The 19,585-nt window shown below is 48.0% G+C and overlaps 1 protein-coding gene across 3 annotated transcripts in view; it reads left to right on the top strand.

The window, feature by feature from the left end:
* Positions 1-19,585, top strand: part of ttll4 (tubulin tyrosine ligase-like family, member 4) — a 100,908-nt gene that overhangs the window by 62,002 nt on the left and 19,321 nt on the right. For all 3 annotated transcript variants that reach the window (XM_078403279.1, XM_078403276.1, XM_078403277.1), the window contains 6 exons: positions 2,792-2,914; positions 4,866-4,964; positions 8,225-8,359; positions 13,123-13,242; positions 14,124-14,214; positions 15,729-15,939. In XM_078403279.1, the coding sequence (XP_078259405.1) occupies positions 2,792-2,914; positions 4,866-4,964; positions 8,225-8,359; positions 13,123-13,242; positions 14,124-14,214; positions 15,729-15,939 (779 nt within the window). The remainder of the gene's footprint in view (positions 1-2,791; positions 2,915-4,865; positions 4,965-8,224; positions 8,360-13,122; positions 13,243-14,123; positions 14,215-15,728; positions 15,940-19,585) is intronic.

Here is a 19,585-nt window from a genome sequence, read left to right as displayed (position 1 = left end):
ACCCCCCCCCCCGGAAAATGTGCCAGCTAGTCCAGGTGTGCCGGTCGGCGGGTGGAATCTGCCAACTGCAGCCGGGCGGAGCCTGGCCAGAGCCAGTAGATCCGCTCCCATAGCCAACCTCCGAGGCTGACTTTGCGGGCTGGTTTCTTGGCTCCCAGGCGGCCTAGACGGATCGTTCCCGTACCGTTGCACAGTTTTCATTTCTCCTTTTTATTATCTAATATAAAAATCAAGTCTTTAATCGACAAAGACTGGGCAAATCAAAGTGCTGTCAACAATGTAGTGGGTGCATTTCTGTCGTGTGTATGAGGAGAGTTTCTAGGTCACTCTACTGTGGAAACCACTATTGAAAAGGCTATATTCAATGTACAAATGTACTACAGTGCAGCAAAAAAAAGAGTTAAATATAAGGTGGCCCAGCGGTAGAGATGCTGCCTTTCAGCGCCAGAGATCATATCATATCATATCATATCATATATATACAGCCGGAAACAGGCCTTTTCGGCCCTCCAAGTCCGTGCCGCCCAGTGATCCCCGTACATTAACACTATCCTACACCCACTAGGGACAATTTTTACATTTACCCAGCCAATTAACCTACATACCTGTACGTCTTTGGAGTGTGGGAGGAAACCGAAGATCTCGGAGAAAACCCACGCAGGTCACGGGGAGAACGTACAAACTCCTTACAGTGCAGCACCCGTAGTCAGGATCGAACCTGAGTCTCCGGCGCTGCATTCGCTGTAAAGCAGCAACTCTACCGCTGCGCTACCGTGCCGCCCAATCCCGGATCAATTCTGTCTACGGGTGCTGTATGTACGGAGTTTGTACGTTATCCCCGCGACCACTTAGGTTTTCCCCGTGTGCTCCCGTTTCCTCCCACACTCCAAAGACGGAACAGGTTTGTAGGTTGAGTTTGCGGTTAGTAGATGGGGATCGGCTGGTTCTACGGTCGAGGAAGAAACGGAGGTCTTCGAGACCATCTTTGTGGGGGATGGAAGTTAGTAGATGGGGATCGGCTGGTTCTACGGTCGAGGAAGAAACGGAGGGCTTCGAGACCATCCTTGTGGGGGATGGAATGTTAGTAGATGGGGATTGGCTCCAGTGTGTAAGATTGGGCTGATGTACAGAGTGATCGCTGGCCACTGCAAACTCGGTGGGCTGAGTGGACTGTTTCCATGGTGTATCTCTGAAGTCTAAACTAAAGTAAAATTGCGGTAAAGAAGTCTTGAGGAAATAGTATCCAAAAGTGATAAAAATTTACAATCTTAAACAGCTTCACCAGCTGGATGCTTTCCTGGATTGAGGCCTTTATGATCAGAGGCCATATTCAGAATAAATAGGCTGTTTAAGTCAGCTTTGAGAAGAATTCTTCACTCAGAGTGGAGTTCTCTGCCCCGCTTGGCAGAGAAACACCATCATTATTCATATTGAAAACAGATGCGCAGCTTTCTAGGTATTATTAGAATTCTTTGCCACAGGCGTTTGTGGAGGCTGAGTCAATTAATATTTTTAAGGCAGAGATAGATAGGTTCTTGATTAGTATGGGTGTCCGGGACTCTGGGGAGAAGGCTTGAGAATGGGGATAGGAGGGAGAGATAGATCAGCCGTGATTGAATGGCGGAGTAGATTTGATGGGCCGAATGGCCTAATTCTGCTCCTATTACTTATGACCTTATGAATCGAGGGATACCAGCTAGAAGAGTGGCATGTTCTGGATGACTGAGAGAGCAAGCACAAAGGGAATAGACGCAAAATGCTGGTGTAACTCAGCGGGACAGGCAGCATCTCTGGAGAGAAGGAATGGTGACATTTCTTCAGTCCAAGATGCTGCCTGTCCTGCTGAGTTACTCCAGCATTTTGTGTCCATCTTCGGTGTGAACCAGCATCTGCGGTTCCTTCCTATGCATTCCGGCACAAAGAAAATCTGGTGTACGGCGTAGCTTATGGAAGGATTGTTTAGAAGTCTGATAACAGAAGGAAAGAGGCTGGTCCAGACAAAGAATGTTTACAGTATAGTACAACATTAATCACAACCTGTTATGAACAGCAGGCAGTGAAGAAAGCCAATGGAATGTTGGCCTTCATAACAAGAGGAGTTGAGTATAGGAGCAAAGAGGTCCTTCTACAGTTGTACCGGGCCCTGGTGAGACCGCACCTGGAGTACTGTGTGCAGTTTTGGTCCAAATTTGAGGAAGGATATTCTTGCTATTGAGGGCGTGCAGCGTAGGTTCACTAGGTTAATTCCCGGAATGGCGGGACTGTCGTATGTTGAAAGGCTGGAGCAATTAGGCTTGTATACACTGGAATTTAGAAGGATGAGGGGGGATCTTATTGAAACATATAAGATAATTAGGGGATTGGACACATTAGAGGCAGGAAACATGTTCCCAATGTTGGGGGAGTCCAGAACAAGGGGCCACAGTTTAAGAATAAGGGGTAGGCCATTTAGAACGGTGATGAGGAAGAACTTTTTCAGTCAGAGAGTGGTGAAGGTGTGGAATTCTCTGCCTCAGAAGGCAGTGGAGGCCAGTTTGTTGGATGCTTTCAAGAGAGAGCTGGATAGAGCTCTTAAGTATAGCGGAGTGAGGGGGTATGGGGAGAAGGCAGGAACGGGGTACTGATTGAGAGTGATCAGCCATGTTCGCATTGAATGGCGGTGCTGGCTCGAAGGGCTGAATGGCCTCCTCCTGCACCTATTGTCTATTGAAATATGGTATTTGCCAGTGTTGCTTCAGATGCATTTCCCCTTTACAACGCTAACATGTTTATTTTTTCTTTTATTGATCAGGTATTCATCTTCCATGAAGAGTCTTAGTAACAAATTTATGCATCTCACAAACTACAGTGTAAATAAACTAAATGCGGAGTACAAGCCCAACAGTGATGGAAAGGTCTGTCAAGGCCATAAGTGGTAAGTAGGAGTTTTGGACCATTTTATGTCATGTGGTGCTCTGTTCTGAATGCACTGGGCTCCTTTCTATTCCCCTAGATGTGTTCATAGAAACATAGAAAATAGGTGCAGGAGTAGGCCATTCGGCCCTTCGAGCCTGCACCGCCATTCAATATGATCATGGCTGATCATCCAACTCAGTATCCCGTACCTGCCTTCTCTCCATACCCCCTGATCCCTTTAGCCACAAGGGCCACATCTAACTCCCTCTTAAATATAGCCAATGAACTGGCCTCAACTACCTTCTGTGGCAGAGAATTCCACAGATTCACCACTCTCTGTGTGAAAAAAAACGTTCTCATCTCGGTCCTAAAAGACTTCCCCCCTTATCCTTAAACTGTGACCCCTTGTTCTGGACTTCCCCAACATCGGGAACAATCTTCCTGCATCTAGCCTGTCCAACCCCTTAAGAATTTTGTAAGTTTCTATAAGATCCCCCCTCAATCTTCTAAATTCCAGCGAGTACAAGCCAAGTCTATCCAGTCTTCATATGAAAGTCCTGCCATCCCAGGAATCAATCTGGTGAACCTTCTCTGTACTCCCTCTATGGCAAGAATGTCTTTCCTCAGATTAGGAGACCAAAACTGTACACAATACTCCAGGTGTGGTCTCACCAATGCCCTGTACAACTGCACCAATGCCCTGTACAACTGTTCATCCCCACATCTCCAACAGATCGAAAACGTACTGAACACTATTAAGTTTGAGCCATGTTGGCAGTATACTTGGGGCTAAAAGAAAGTAGTCAGGCCAAAGTAATCTCTGCACCATGTGTGGGAAGGAACTGCAGAGGCTGGTTTATGCTCGCTCGCTCGTGTGTCAGACGACCTTCTGCCATGGCTTTGCCACAGCCAGTGCCACATCTGTGCCTCTGCGGAGATCGTCGGCAGTGCATGCCTCTCCGCCCCAAGTCAGTAGGTGGGCCGTTGTCTGTCCCTCTCCACAGTTGCATTGGTCAGAGTCCGAGAAGCCCCATTTAGAAACATAGAAAATAGGTACAGGAGGAGGCCATTAGGCCCTTCGAGCCAGCACCGCCATTCATTGTGATCATGGCTGATCGTCCCCAATCAATACCCCGTGCCCGCCTTCTCCCCGTATCCCTTGATTCCACCAGCCCCTAGAGCTCTATCTAACTCTCTTAAATCCATCCAGTGATAGACAATAGGTGCAGGAGGAGGCCATTCGGCTCTTCGAGCCAGCACCGCCATTCATTGTGATCATGGCTGATCGTCCCCAATCAGTACCCCGTTCCTGCCTTCTCCCCATACCCCCTGACTCCGCTTTCCTTAAGAGCTCTATCTAGCTCTCTCTTGAATGCATTCAGAGAATTGGCCTCCACTGCCTTCTGAGGCAGAGAATTCCACAGATTCACAACTCTCTGACCGAAAAGGTTTTTCCTCATCTCAGTTCTAAATGCCCTACCCCTTATTCTTAAACTGTGGCCCCTTGTTCTGGACTCCCCCAACATTGGGAACATGTTTCCTGCCTCTAACGTGTCCAACCCCTTAATAATCTTATACGTTTCGATAAGATCCTCTCTCATCCTTCTAAATTCCAGGTATTTATTCACAAACTGCAGGAGTAACTCAGCAGGTCAGGCAGCATCTCAGGAGAGAAGGAATGGGTGATGTTTCGGGCTGAAGAAGGGTCTCGACCCGAAACGTCACCCATTCCTTCTCTCCTGAGATGCTGCCTGACCTGCTGAGTTACTCCAACATTTTGTGAATAAATACCTTCGATTTGTACCAGCATCTGCAGTTCTTTTCTTATACCTTCTAAATTCCAGTGTATACAAGCCTAGTCGCTCCAGTCTTTCAACGTATGACTGTACGGCAAATGAAGTTCCTTGTATGTTGTAAAACACACTTGGCTCATAAAGTGTGACTGTGATTATGTTTCCCCTCCTATCTAGGAGTCTTAAGGCACTGTGGCTTTATCTTAATCAGAAGGGAGTGAAGACCGAACAATTACAGGAACAAATGAAGGATGTGATCATTAAAACAATCATAGCGTGAGTAATAACACCTGTCTGAGGACAACAAATACGTTTTGTTAAGTGGAAAGTGGCACAAGATGAGTGAAGTGGAAAATATTTGGTAAAAGTTTATACATTGGGTGAAATTCTGCCTCTTTTCTGTAATTCACAGCAGACCTCATTTTTTTAATCTGTTTTTTTTAATAAGAAGGCTGTGTATTCTTCCAGTTCAAAGCTGGGTAAAACAGAGCCATAACCCCTGACACCCATACTAATCAAGTATCTATCTATCTCTGCCTTAAAAATATCCATTTGCCTTCTGTGGCAAAGATTTCCACATATTCACCACCCTCTGACTGAAAAAAATCCTCCTCTTCTCCTTCCTAAAGGAACATCCTTTAATTCTGAGGCTGTGCCCTCTGGTCCTAAACTCCCACTAGTGGAAACATCCTCTCCACATCAACTCTATCCAAGCCTTTCAATGTTCGGTAAGTTTCAGAGGTTCCCCCCTCATCCTTGTAAACTCCAGCGAGTGCAGGCCCGGTGCTGTCAAACGCTCATCGTATGTTAGGTGGAAGGTTCTTCGCACAAAGGCTGGTGGAACTACCCCAGCGCTCGAATCGCCTGCCCAACTTCTCCTTATAGCTTTGGGCCACAAGCCCTGGCAACCTCCTTCTAATTCTTCTCTGCATTTTAGCGGGATGCCTCACAGCTTGGTATGGCAACAGCTCCATCCAAGACCACAAGAAATTGCACTGAATTGTGGACCATCACACAAACCAACTCTTCCTGTCCAACTTTAGATAGTTCCTCTGTCCCTCTCTTCCCCTCCCCTTCCCAGATCTCCCACTGTCTTCCTGTCTCCACCTATATCCTTCCTTTGTCCCGCCCCCTGACATCAGTCTGAAGAAGGGTCTCGACCCAAAACGTCACCCATTCCTTCTCTCCTGAGATGCTGCCTGACCTGCTGAGTTACTCCAGCATTTTGTGAATAAATCACTTCCATTGCATGTCGTCCAAGTCGCACCTGCTTCTCGTCCACCCAACAAACAGCTGAAAATGGCCTGTTTCCTTTATCATCGTTACTTTTTTTGCATATCTTTCATTCCTTGATCTTTATCTCTCTATAACTCTCATTTCCCTTTCCCCTGACTAGCCTGAATAAGGGTCTCAACGTGAAAGGTCCTTACACAAACGTCCTATCCCCCCAGGTCCAATCCCTCCCTACCTATGTCCAAGACACACCACAAGCTCTTCTCTCTTCAACGACTTACCTTTTCCAGGCCCCCACTCCCTCATCTTTACCATGGATGTCCAGTCACTCTACACCTCCATCCCTCACCAGGAAGGTCTTAAAGCCCTCCGTTTCTTCCTCGACCGCTGAACCAGCCAATATCCGTCTACTAACACTCTCCTCCACCTAGCAGAGCCGGTCCCCACCCTCAGCAACTTCTCCTTCGACTACCACTTCCTCCAAATCCAAGGCGTAGCTATGGACACTCGCATGGGCCCCAGCTATGCCTGCCTTTGTAGGGTACGTCGATCAATCATTGTTCCAGGCGTACACTGGCCCCATCCCCGAACTCTACCCCCGCTACACTGACGACTGCATTGGTGCTACCTCCTGCACCCATGCAGAACTCACTGACTTCATCAACTTCACCACTAATTTCCATCCTGCACTCAAATTCACTTGGACCATCTCCGACATCTCCCTACCATCTCCATCACAGGAGACAGACTATTGACTGACATCTATTACAAACCCACTGACTCCCATAGCTATCTAGACTACACTTCTTCCCACCCTGCTTCCTGTAAAGACTCTATCCCCTACTCCCGATTCCTCCGTCTACGCCGCATCTGCGCCCAGGATGAGGTTTTCCACACCAGGTCATCGGAGATGTCCTCATTCTTTAGGGAACGGGGGTTCCCCTCTTCCATTATAGATGGGGGTCTCACAAGGGTCTCCACGATATCCCGCAGCTCCGCTCTTGCTTTCCCTCTCCCCATTGGTAACAAGGCCAAAGTCCCCCTTGGTATCAGTATAACCCTTGTCCTCGCCTTCCACCCCATCAACCAACGCTTACAGCATGTAACCCTCCGACATTTTCGCCACCTCCAACGGGATCCCACTACTGGCCACATCTTCTCATCTCCGCCCCTTTCTGCGTTCTGTAGAGACCGTTCCCTCCATTGCTCCCTGGTCAACTTGTCCCTTCCCACCCAAACCACCCTCTCCCCAGGCACTTTCCCCTGCAACCGCACGAGATGCAAAACCTGTCCCTTTACCTCCCCCCTCAACTCCATCCAAGGACCCAAACAGTCTTTCCAGGTGAGGCAGAGGTTCACCTGCACCTCCTCCAACTGTATCTACTGTCTCCGCCGTTCCAGGTGTGGACTCCTGTATATCAGCGAGACCAAGCGCAGGCTCGGCGATCGTTTCACTGAACACCTCCGCTCAGTCCGCCTTAACCTACCTGATCTCCCGGTGGCTCAGCACTTGAACTCCCCCTCCCATTCTAAATCTGACCTTTCTGTCCTGGGCCTCCTCCATTGTCAGATTGAGGCCCCGCGGACATTGGAGGAACAGCACCTCATATTTCTCTTGGGTAGCTGACATCACAGCGGTATGAACATTGATCTCTAACTTCAAGTAGTCCCTGCTTTCCCTCTCACTCCATCCCCTCCCCCTTCCCAGTTCTCCCACCAGTCTTACTGTCTCCGACCACATTTTATCTCTGTACCGCCCACTCCGCTGACATCAGTTTGAAAAAGGGTCTCGACCCGAAACGTCACCCATTCCTTCTCTCCAGAGTTGCTGCCTGTCCCGCTGAGTTACTCCAGCATTTTGTGTCTACCTTCGATTTAAACCAACATCTGCAGTTCTTTCCTACACATTTAATCGGACTTTGCTGGTTTTACCTTGCACTAAACGTTATTCCCTTATCATGTATCTGTACACTGCGAATGGCTCGATTGTAATCATGTATTGTCTTTCCGCTGACTGGTTAGCACGCAACAAAAGCATTTCACTGTACCTCAATACACTAAGTAAACTAACCTAACCTGAACTGCTCTCATTCCAGCTCAATGCCATTGTTCCTATAGACACTAAACAAAATATTCCATGTGCGGTTTCACCAACATCTTACGCAACTGTAACATAAAGTTCTACACTATACTCGATTCACTCAATGTAGTGAGCATTGTTAACTTAAAATTGTTTTATCATTGACATTAATTAATACAGCCGGTTTCAGTTTTTATTCATTTTGTGAATTTTGGCTTTGCAGTTCTGAATCTTTCGTGAATAGTCAGATAAACCTGTATGTAAGAAACCGTTACACCTGCCATGAGCTCTTTGGATTTGACATAATGCTTGACGAGAACTTGAAAATGTGGGTTCTAGAAGTCAATATCTCACCAAGGTATCAGTATAACCATTGTCATGTTCAACTACCTTAATTGATGTTGTGTCTAGGCTTGGCACTGGCAAGTTGGTAACCAGCACATTGATGCATTCTTCCGAAGGTTCTTTCAACTCTTATTGTAGTCATTGAGTCATATAGCGTGAAAACAGGCCCTTCGGACCAACTTGGCCACACAGAAAACCATGCCCCATCTACACTGGTCCCACCTGCCCATATCCCTCCAAAACAATCCTATCCATGGACCTGTCCGTTTCTTAAACGTCGCGATAGTACCTGCCCCAACTACCTCCTCCGGCAGTTCGATCCATGCACCCACCACTCTTTGTGTAAAAACAAGTTATCCCTCCGGTTCCTATTAAATCTCCCCCAAACCTTAAACCTTTAGTCTGAAGAAGGGTCTTGTCCCGAAACGTCACCCATTCCTTCTCTCCCGAGATGCTGCCTGACCCGCTGAGTTACTCCAGCAATTTGTGTCTATCTTCGATTTTAACCAGTATCTGCGTTTTTTTTCCTACACCTTAAACCTTTATTCTCTGGTTCTCGTTTCTCCAACTCTGGGCAAGAGACTCTGTACCGATCCATTCCTCTCATGATTTTGTGCACCTCTATTAGATCACCCCTCATCCTCTTGCACTCCAAGGAACAGAGTCCTAGCCTGCTCCACCTCTCCCTATAGCTCAGGCCCTCGAGACCTGGCAACATCCTCGTAAATGCTGGTTCATTCCCTGCGTCCATCCAATTTGACAGCATCTTTCCTATCTCATGGTGCCCAGAACAGAACTCTGAATGTGGCTCAGCAACGTCTTATATAACTGCAACATGACCTCCCAATGTTTATACTCAATTATACTCTTGACTATTCTCTGCAGAAGCTTGCTTTCATTCTGTTTCAGCACCTGCTTTTTTCGCCACCGTGTACTTAGCTGAAATCAGTCTAAGCGGAAAAGGTTGAATAAAATAAGTGGTAATGTTGGTGTTCAAAGGGTGCACAGTTTCAAAGGGAATTTAGGGACCAAAGAAGGCAATAGACAATAGGTGCATTCGGCCCTTCGAGCCTGCACCATTATTCAATGTGATCATGGCCGATCATTCTCAATCAGTACCCCATTCCTGCCTTCTCCCCATACCCCCTGACTCCGTTATCCTTAAGAGCTCTCTCCAGCTCTCTCTTGAATGCATTCAGAGAATTGAGAATTGAGAGTTGAGTTTAATTTATAGTTTAGTTTAGAGATACAGTGCGGTAACAGGCCCTTTGGCCCACTGAGTCCGCACCGACCAGCGATCCCCGCACGCTAACGCTATCCTATACACACTAGGGGCAACCTACATGGATACCAAGCCAATTGACCTACAAACTTGTGCGTCTTTGGAGTGTGGGAGGAAACCGAAGATCTCGGAGAAATCCCACGCGGGTCACGGGGACCCGCTCCGTACAGACAGTGCCCGTAGTCGGGATCGAACCCGGGTCTCTGGCGCCATGAGCGCTGTAAGGCAGCAACTCTACCGTTGCGCCACCGTGCCATTCCTTGGGTTCCTTTTCCTGCAATGCCGTTTCTAACCGACCACCAGAAGGTGCAAGAAACCAGCTTGACATAAGTGTTCCCATAAATCTTTAGTTCAACAGAGTAGCTGAAAGTTTTGAATGCATCTACTAAAAATTTCTTTAATGGCTTAAGGAGAAGAAACCTATTTTAGCTTAAAATACCGTATCGTAGCAGGTCCTTTGGCCCACCAAGACCTCGCAGACCGCCCGCCGATCACTCTCTCTCACATAGTATAAGACAATAACTGCAGATGCTGGTACAAATCGAAGGTTTTATTCACAAAATGCTGGAGTAACTCAGCAGGTCAGGCAGCATCTCAGGAGAGAAGGAATGGGTGACGTTTCGGGTCGAGACCCTTCTTCAGACTGATGTCAGGGGGGTGGGACAAAGGAAGGATATAGGTCATGTTCTATGTTAGCCCACTTTCTCGTCCACTCCCTACACAACAGGGGCTATTTACCGAGGGCCAGTTAACCTACAAACCCGCGCGGTCTTTGCAATGTGGGATTAAACCGCTGCACCTGCAGGGGACTCCCGTGGTCACAGGGAGAACGTGCAAACTCCACATACACAGCATCCACGGCCAGGATCCAACCCAGGTCTCTGCCGCTGTGAGCCAGTGGATCTACATGGGGACGGCACGGTGGCGCAGCGGCAGAGTTGCTGCCTTACAGCACCAGAGACACGGGTTTGATACTGTCCATCATGCTGGCTGTACGGAGTTTACGTTCTCCGCCTGTCCGTGTGGGTTTTCACCAGGAGCTCCAGTTTCCTCCCACATTCCAATGATGCACAAGTCTGTTGGTTGAAGGGAGACAAAAAATGCTGGAGTAGCTCAGCGGGCCAGGCAGCATCCCTGGAGAGAAGGAATGGGTGATGTAGAAGGGTCTCGACCCGAAACCTCACCCATTCCTTCTCTCCAAAGATGCTCCCTGGCCCGCTGAGTTACTCCAGCATTTTTTGCGTACCTTCGTTTTATACCAGCATCTGCAGTTTTTTTCCTACAAGTCTGCAGGTTAATTGGCTTGGTAAAGATTGTAAATTGTCCCTCGTGTGTAGGATAGTGCTAGTGTGTGGGGATGGCTAGTCGGCATTAACTTGGTGGGCCGAAGGGCCTGTTGCCGCTCTGTATCTCTAAACTACACTAAACTAAACTACCGTGCCATTCAAGGCAGGTTGATAGATAATATTCAGATGTCTCATTTGACCTGAACTTTGAATTCTACTTCTCTCACTACAAGTTGATTTAAATGTTTCTGCCATTTTAATTCACATTTCCAACATCATCCTTTTATGTAGTTTTTTTGAAGGCTTATTTTCAAAATAGAAAGTCATCTAATTGAGAGCTTATTCACAAAATGCTGGAGTAACTCAGCAGGTCAGGCAGCATCTCGGGAGAGAAGGAATGGGTGACGTTTCGGGTCGAGACCCTTTTTCAGACTGATGTCAGGGGGGTGGGACAAAGTAAGGATATAGGTGGAGACAGGAAGACAGAGGGAGATCTGGGAAGGAGGAGGGGAAGAGAGGGACAGAGGAACTATCTAAAGTTGGAGAAGTCGATGTTCATACCATTGGGCTGCAAGCTGCCCAGGCGAAATATGAGGTGCTGTTCCTCCAATTTCCGGTGGGCTTCACTATGGCACTGGAGGAGGCCCATGACAGAAAGGTCAGACTGGGAATGGGAGGGGGAGTTGAAGTGCTCGGCCACCGGGAGATCAGTTTGGCCAACGCGGACCGAGCGCAGGTGTTGAGCGAAGCGATCGCCGAGCCTGCGCTTGGTTTCGCCGATGTAAATAAGTTGACATTTAGAGCAGCGGATGCAATAGATGAGGTTGGAGGAGGTGCAGGTGAACCTCTGTCTCACCTGGAAAGACTGTTTGGGTCCTTGGATGGAGTTGAGGGGGAGGTAAAGGGACAGGTGTTGCATCTCGTGTGGTTGCAGGGGAAAGTGCCCGGGGATGGGGTAGTTTGGGTAGGAAGGGATGAGTGGACCAGGGAGTTACGGAGGGAACGGTCTCTGCGGAACGCAGAGAGGGGAGGGGATGGGAAGATATGGCCAGTGGTGGGGTCCCGTTGTAGGTGACGGAAATGTTGGCGGATGATTTGTTGGATCCGCTGGCTGGTGGGGTGGAGGGTGAGAACGAGGGGTATTCTGTCCTTGTTGCGAGTGGGGGGAGGGGGAGCAAGAGTGGAGCTGCGGGATGTAGAAGAGACCCTAGTGAGAGCCTCATCTATAATGGAAGAGGGGAAGCCCCTTTCCTGAAGAATGAGGACATCTCGAAAACCCTAGAGTGAAACACCTCATCCCGGGCGCAGATGCGGCGTAGACGGAGGAATTGGGAGTAGGGGATAGACTTTTTGCAGGGGACCGGGTGGGAAGAAGTGTAGTCCAGATAGCTGTGCGAGTCAGTGGGTTTATAGTAAATGTCCGTCACTAGTCTGTCTCCTGTGATGGAGATGGTGAGGTCCAGAAACGGGAGGGAGATGTCGGAGATAGTCCAGGTATATTTAAGGGCAGGATGGAAATTGGAAGTGAAGTGTATGAAGTCAGTGAGTTCTGCATTAGTTGAGTCCAGAGATACAGCACAGAAACAGGCCCTTCGGCCCATCGAGTCCACACCGACCAACGATCCCCACACATTAACACTATCCTACACGCACTAGGGACAATTTACATTTTATACCAAGCCGATTAACCTACAAACCAGTACGCCTTTGGAGCGTGGGAGGGAAACTGATGATCTCAGAGAAAACCCACGTGGTCACGGGGAGAACGTACAAACTCCTAAGATAGACACAAAAAGCTGGAATAACTCAGCAGGACAGGCAGCATCTCTGGGGAGAAGGAATGGGTGACGTAGAAAGGTCTCGACCCGAAGCGTCACCCGTTCCTTCTCTCCAGAGATGCTGCCTGTCCTGCTGAGTTACTCCAGCTTCTTGTGTCTGTCTTCGGTTTGATCCAGCATCTGCAGTTCCTGCTTACACATGGTCAAACTCCGTACAGACAGCACCTGTAGTCTGCATCGAACCTGGGTCTCTGGCGCTGTAAGTGCTGCAAAGCAGCAACACTACCGTTGGGCTACTGTAACCCAAGTTATGGTTTTTAAAAAATCATTGCTTTTCATATATTTTTAGCTTACAGCAGTTTATGTAGGCATATGTTTTGCTTTGATACTGAGCCATTGTAACTTTCAATGTTCTTTATCTTTTCATCAGCCTCCATTCAAATTCCACATTGGATATTAACATCAAGGGGCAGATGATTAGTGATCTTCTGAATCTGGCTGGATTTATTATTCCACAAAAAGGAGATGTAACTCCAAATGGCACAAAAAGGTAAAGTGTTTGCTATTTAGTTTAGAGATACAACGCGGAAACAAGCCCTTTGGCCCACCGAGTCCGCGCCCACCAGCAATCGCCCGTAAACTAGCACTATCCTACACACACTAGGGTCACTTTACAATTTATACCAAAGCCAATTCACTTACAAATCCGAACGTCTTTGGAATGTGGGAGGAAACCAGAGCACCCAGGTAAAACCCACATGGTCTCAGGGAGAACGTAAAAACTCCGTACAGACAGTACCCGTAGTCAGGGTCGAACCCAGGTCTCTGGCGCTCTAAGGCAGCAACTCTACCACTGTGCCGCTTCCTTTTTCTTAAACTTTTGTTGGTATGGTGAAAACTAGACCAGATCTTCAGAATCAGAATAACCTTTATTGTCATCCAAAAAAACTCTGTTACCCACAGTCCAACAATAAGATCAATAAAGATAAGCAGTAACACACACAATCACAAACCAACACAAAACAAAACAAAAAAGAAACATCCATCACAGAGAGTCTCCTCCAGTCACCTCCTCACTGTGATGGAAGGCCAGGATGTCTTTTCTCTTCCCCTGCCGTCTTCTCCCGCGGTCAGGCTGTTGAAGTTGCCACATCGGGGCGGTCGGGGCTCCCGACATTGAAGCCCCCGCCGGGCGGAGAAAAATCCCGCGGCCTGTTTCAGGCTGTGCCGGACGGTGAAAGGTCCGCAGCGGGCCGACCCAAGCCCCGCCATTCGGCCCTTTGAGCCAGCACCGCTGGGTGAAGGGACCCTTACTCTCAATCCAGCAGCCCAGTTCGTAAGTGGGAAGGGATTAATTTGCAACGATGAAATGTTCCAATTATTGACATTGACACCATTAATTTGCTGCTTTTTTCAAAAATTGTTCCACAGTACATCCACATCCAGGCCAAAGAGCAGTGATCTTACAACAGATGAGAAACTGAAACGGGTTTATTACTTAAGTCAGAAATCGCCGCCGAAGGTAAGTAGTCTTTCGGAGACACAGGGAACTGCGGTTTCCCCCATTGCTGGCATTTACTTCACGAGGGCCTGAATGTAAAAACGGGGATATAATGCTGAGGCTTTATAAGGTGCTGGTCTGATCGCATTTGGAATATTGTGAGCAATTTTGAGCCCATATGGACAATAGACAATAGGTGCAGGAGTAGGCCATTCGGCCCTTCGTGCCTGCTCCACCATTCAATATGATAATGGCTGATCATCTAAAATCAGTAACCCGTCCCTGATTTTTCCCCATATCCCTTAATTCCTTTAGCCCTAAGGGCTAAATCTAACTCTTGAAAACATCCAGTGAATTGGCCTCCACTGCCTACTGTGGCAGAGAATTCCACAGATTCACAACTCTCTGGGTGAAGAAGTTTCTCCTCATCTCAGTCCTAAATGGCCTCCCCCCTTATTCTTAAACTGTGACCACTGGTTGTGGACTCCCCCGACATTGGGAACATCTTTCCTGCATCTAGCAAAATTAAAATCCTTTAAGAATTTTATACGTTTCTATAAGATCCCCTTTCATCCGTCTAAATTCCAGTGAATACAAGCCCAGTCAACCCATTCTTTCATCATATGTCAGTCCCGCCATCTTCCGGGAAATAACCTGGTGAACCTAAGTTGCACTCCCTCAATAGCTATAATGTCCTTCCTCAGATTAGGAGACCTAAATTGCACACAATACTGCAGGTGCGGTCTCACCAGGGCCTTGTGCAACCGCAGTAGGACCTCCTTGCTCCTAAACTCAAATCCTCTCGCAATGAAGGCCAACATGCATTTGCTTTCTTCACTGCCTGCTGTACCTGCACGCTTATTTTCAGTGACTGATGTACAATCACACCCAGGTCTCGTTGCACCTCCCCTTTTCCTAATCTGACACCATTCAGATAATAATCTGCCTTCCTGTTCTTGCGACCAAAATGGATAACCTCACACGTATCCACATTATACTGCACCTGCCGTGCATCTGCCCACTCACCCAACCCTTGCTTTCCCTCTGTCCCTCCACCACCCTGGTCATCATACTAGTTTCACTGTCAATCTGAAGAGGGGTCTCGACCCGAAACGTCGCCCATTCCTTCTCTCCTGAGATGCTGCCTGACCTGCTGAGTTACTCCAGCATTTTGTGAATAAATACCTTCGATTTGTACCAGCATCTGCAGTTATTTTCTTTCACTGTCCTCCTGATTAATTGTACCGATTGGATGCCTCATGGTCACCTTCCCCCCTTCTACATTTCCTTGATCACCGTCTGCTTTGATCTGTCATTTTCACACCTTACCCTGCTCTGCCTCTAGTCTCCCTCTACCCTGACTCTCAGTCTGAAGAAGGGTCCCGACCCAAAACATCGCCCATTCCTTATCTCCAGAGATGCTGCCTGTCCCGCTGAGTCACGCCAGCGTTTTATGTCTATCTTCTCACGTGTGTGAAGTTCTTTTTTAAATTTCAGGCAGGATCTTTTCATTTTTTAAATTCCGCGTCTTTCAGGATTTCTACTCCACGCTTCTGGACGTTCTAACCCCTGACGATATCCGGATGTTAATGGAATCGGAGGACGAGTACAACCGTCGGGGACAGTTTGAGCGGATCTTCCCCGGCCTCATGTCCTCCCGCTATCTCCGATACTTTGAGCAGCCCCGGTACTTCAACATCTTGCTGGACCTGTGGGAGCAAAAGTATGGCCGCAACAGGCAGACAGGTAACTGCAAAATGGTGTCACGTTCTGAACCGTGCGGGGAGGATATAATCTCAGCCACACTTCCTTCAGTCAAGCCATGTCATCTCGTCCATAGCAGTTTAGAGATCTAGCAAGGAAACAGTAGAAAGAAAGAACCGCAAATGCCGGTTTAGAAACATAGAAAACAGGTGCAGGAGGAGGCCATTTGGCCCCTTTGAGCCAGCACCGCCATTCATTGTGATCCAGAACCAGGGGCCACAGTTTAAGAATAAGGGGTAGGCCATTTAGAACGGAGATGAGGAAAAACATTTTCAGTCAGAGAGTTGTGAATCTGTGGAATTCTCTGCCTCAGAACGCAGTGGAGGCCAATTCTCTGAATGCATTCAACAGAGACCTAGATAGAGCTCTTATGGATAGCGGAGTCAGGGGGTATGGGGAGAAGGCAGGAACGGGGTACTGATTGAGAATGATCTGCCATGATCACATTGAATGGTGGTGCTGGCTCAAATGGCCTACTCCTGCACCTATTGTTTATTGTCTATAGTAACCTGTGCCTGCCTTCTCCCCATATCCCCCGATTCCACTAGCCAAAGATACCAAAGGCAGTCACAAAGTGCTGGATTAACTGAGCGGATCAGGCAACATCAGGATGGGTGACGTTTCGAATTGGGACTCTTCTTCAGACTGAGTCATATATAGTGTGGTAACACGCCCTTCGGCCCAGCTTGCCCACACCGACTAAAGTGTCCCATCTACACCAGTCCCACCTGTCTGCGTTTGGCCCATATCCCACTCAACCTGTCCCATTCCTGTACCTGTCTAAATGTGCCTATCTAAAAGCCTCTTAAGATGGCCACTATTGTATCAGCCTCCGCCGCCACCCTTATCAGTGCGTCCCAAGCACCCATCACTTTCTGTATAAAAATACTTGCCCCACACATCTCCTTAAAACGTTGTCCCTCTCACCTTGAAACTATGGCCTCTAGTATTTGATATTTCCATCATGAGAAAAAAGATTCTGACTGTCTACCCTATCTGTGCCTCTCATAATTTTATATACCTATTTTATATAGATGGAGCTCGTAACAAGAGGAGTTGAGTATAGGAGCAAAGAGGTCCTTCTGCAGTTGTGTAGGGCCCTAGTGAGACAGCAACTGGAGTACTGTGTGCAGTTTTGAGGAAGGATATTCTTGCTATTGAGGGCGTGCAGTGTAGGTTTACTAGGTTAATTCCCGGAATGGCGGGACTGTCATATGTTGAAAGACTGGAGCGACTAGGCTGGTATACATTGGAATTTAGAAGGATGAGAGGAGATCTTATCGAAACGTATAAGATTATTAAGGGGTTGGACACGTTGGAGGCAGGAAACATGTTCCCAATGTTGGGGGAGTCCAGAACCAGGGGCCACAGTTTAAGAAAAAGGGGTAGGCCATTTAGAATGGAGATGAGGAAAAACTTTTTCACTCAGAGAGTTGTGAATCTGTGGAATTCTCTGCCTCAGAAGGCAGTGGAGGCCAATTCTCTGAATGCATTCAAGAGAGAGCTAGATAGAGCTATTAAGGATAGCGGAGTCAGGGGATATGGGGTGAAGGCAGGAACGGGGTACTGATTGAGAATGATCAGCCATGATCTCATTGAATGGCAGTGCTGGCTCAAAGGGCCGAATGTCTATTGTCTATTGTCTACACATCTCCTTAAAACTTTGTCCCTCTCACCTTGAAACTATGGCCTCAAGTATTTGATATTTCCATCGTGAGAAAACAGATTCTGACTGTCTACCCTATCTGTGCCTCTCATAATTTTATATACCTATCTATCGGGTCTCCCCGCAACCTCTGTCATTCCAGAGAAAACAATCCAAGTCCGTCCATTCTCTTCCTGTAGCTAATGCCCCATAATCGAGGCATCGTTTTGGTTAATCTCCCCTGCACCCTTTCCAAAGCCTCCAAATTTGTTCTTGTAAAGGGGACTATTAGAACAGCACACAATTCTCCAAATGCGGCCGAACCAACGTTTATAAAGCTGCGTCGTGACTCCCTGACATCTGCAGACTGGGCTAGTATGGACCAGCGGGCAAGGACCCAGTCCGTCGTAGACCTGAGTCCTTCACATGTATGCCAGGGTTTGATGTCCCACCGGTAGCACAAACCCCCCTGTTGGAGCCCTTCAGGCGTGTGAATTTTCCGCGGACACAGGCACGGTGGCGCAGCGGTAGAGTTGCCGCCTTACAGCGAATGCAGCGCCGGAGACTCAGGTTCGATCCCGACTATGGGCGCCGTCTGTACGGAGTTTGTACGTTCTCCCCTTGACCTGCGTGGGTTTTCTCAGAGATCTTCAGTTTCCTCCCACACTCCAAAGACGTACAGGTAGGTTAATTGGCTGGGCAAATGTAAAAATTGTCCCTAGTGGGTGTAGGATTGTGTTAGTGTGCGGGGATCGTTGGGCGGCGCGGACCCGGTGGGCCGAAGGGCCTGTTTCTGCGCTGTATCTCTAAATCTAAAAAATGTCCGCGTTTTTAAAATCCATTTTCCGCGCTTTTTGCGTGATTTCCGCGTTTTTCACTTTGCCAAAATCACGTTTTCCAATGGAGAAATCGGATCAGAAAAAAAAATAGACGATGTATAGTCGTGTAATGAACACTAGGTTTCCGCTAGAGGTCGCTAGGGGTTCCGCGAGAAACCCCCCCCCCCCCCCCCGCGCGCCCTGGAAGTCTGCCCGAAAATGTGACACCTAGGCTGGGCAAGGCAGCCAATCTCGACCTCATTGGGACTTCCACGGCTGATCGGTGGGTTGAATTTGCAACCTGCGGCCGGTGGCTCTGGAACTCCAGCCCAGCTGGAGCCAGCACATCTATCCCCATCGCCGAGCGACTTCCTTGGCCGGCTGGATAAACCAGCAAAGCTCTGGAACCAAGAGTGCCGGAAAATCAGCGGGTAAATGAGTAAATATTAAATTTAAGTGCAAGATTATATAACTAAATTAATTAATTAAGACGGGGTTAAAATATAAAACACAGCAGAAAAGTCAATTACCACCTTTTTGGGCTGATTATCAATTAATGTGCGAATTTACTTCAAAATGTTATTAGTATACAGTGACATATTCACATTAGTTTGTAATGTCCGTTGTTACTTTGATATGCACTAAAAGAGGCTTGAAACAGGTAATTGTGTGTAAATTTTCAAAAAAATTCCAAGGTTTTGACCCCCGCTGTACTCGGGGGTCAAACCTCGCTCGGCTCTTATCCTCTTTTTGTTTTACCTCACTCACATGCCTGGCCCTTTGGGTTGAGATTGAGAAAAGCTAAAGTTTTCATTGATCCACGGCACCTGACCCCAGCAATGTTCAAGTAGAACACAAAGTAACTCAGCCGGTCAGGGAGTAACTCAGCCGGGTCAGGGAGTAACTCAGCGGGTCAGGGAGTAACTCAGCGGGTCAGGGAGTAACTCAGTGGGTCAGGGAGTAACTCAGCGGGTCAGGGAGTAACTCAGCCGGTCAGGGAGTAACTCAACGGGTCAGGGAGTAACTCAACGGGTCAGGGAGTAACTCAGCGGGTCAGGGAGTAACTCAGCCGGTCAGGGAGTAACTCAGCGGGTCAGGGAGTAACTCAGCCGGTCAGGGAGTAACTCAGTGGGCCAGGGAGTAACTCAGCCGGTCAGGGAGTAAC

Source organism: Rhinoraja longicauda, chromosome 8 (assembly GCF_053455715.1).
Source record: "Rhinoraja longicauda isolate Sanriku21f chromosome 8, sRhiLon1.1, whole genome shotgun sequence".
Lineage (NCBI taxonomy): Eukaryota > Metazoa > Chordata > Chondrichthyes > Rajiformes > Arhynchobatidae > Rhinoraja > Rhinoraja longicauda.
This window is presented reverse-complemented; position numbering and strand designations above follow the sequence as displayed.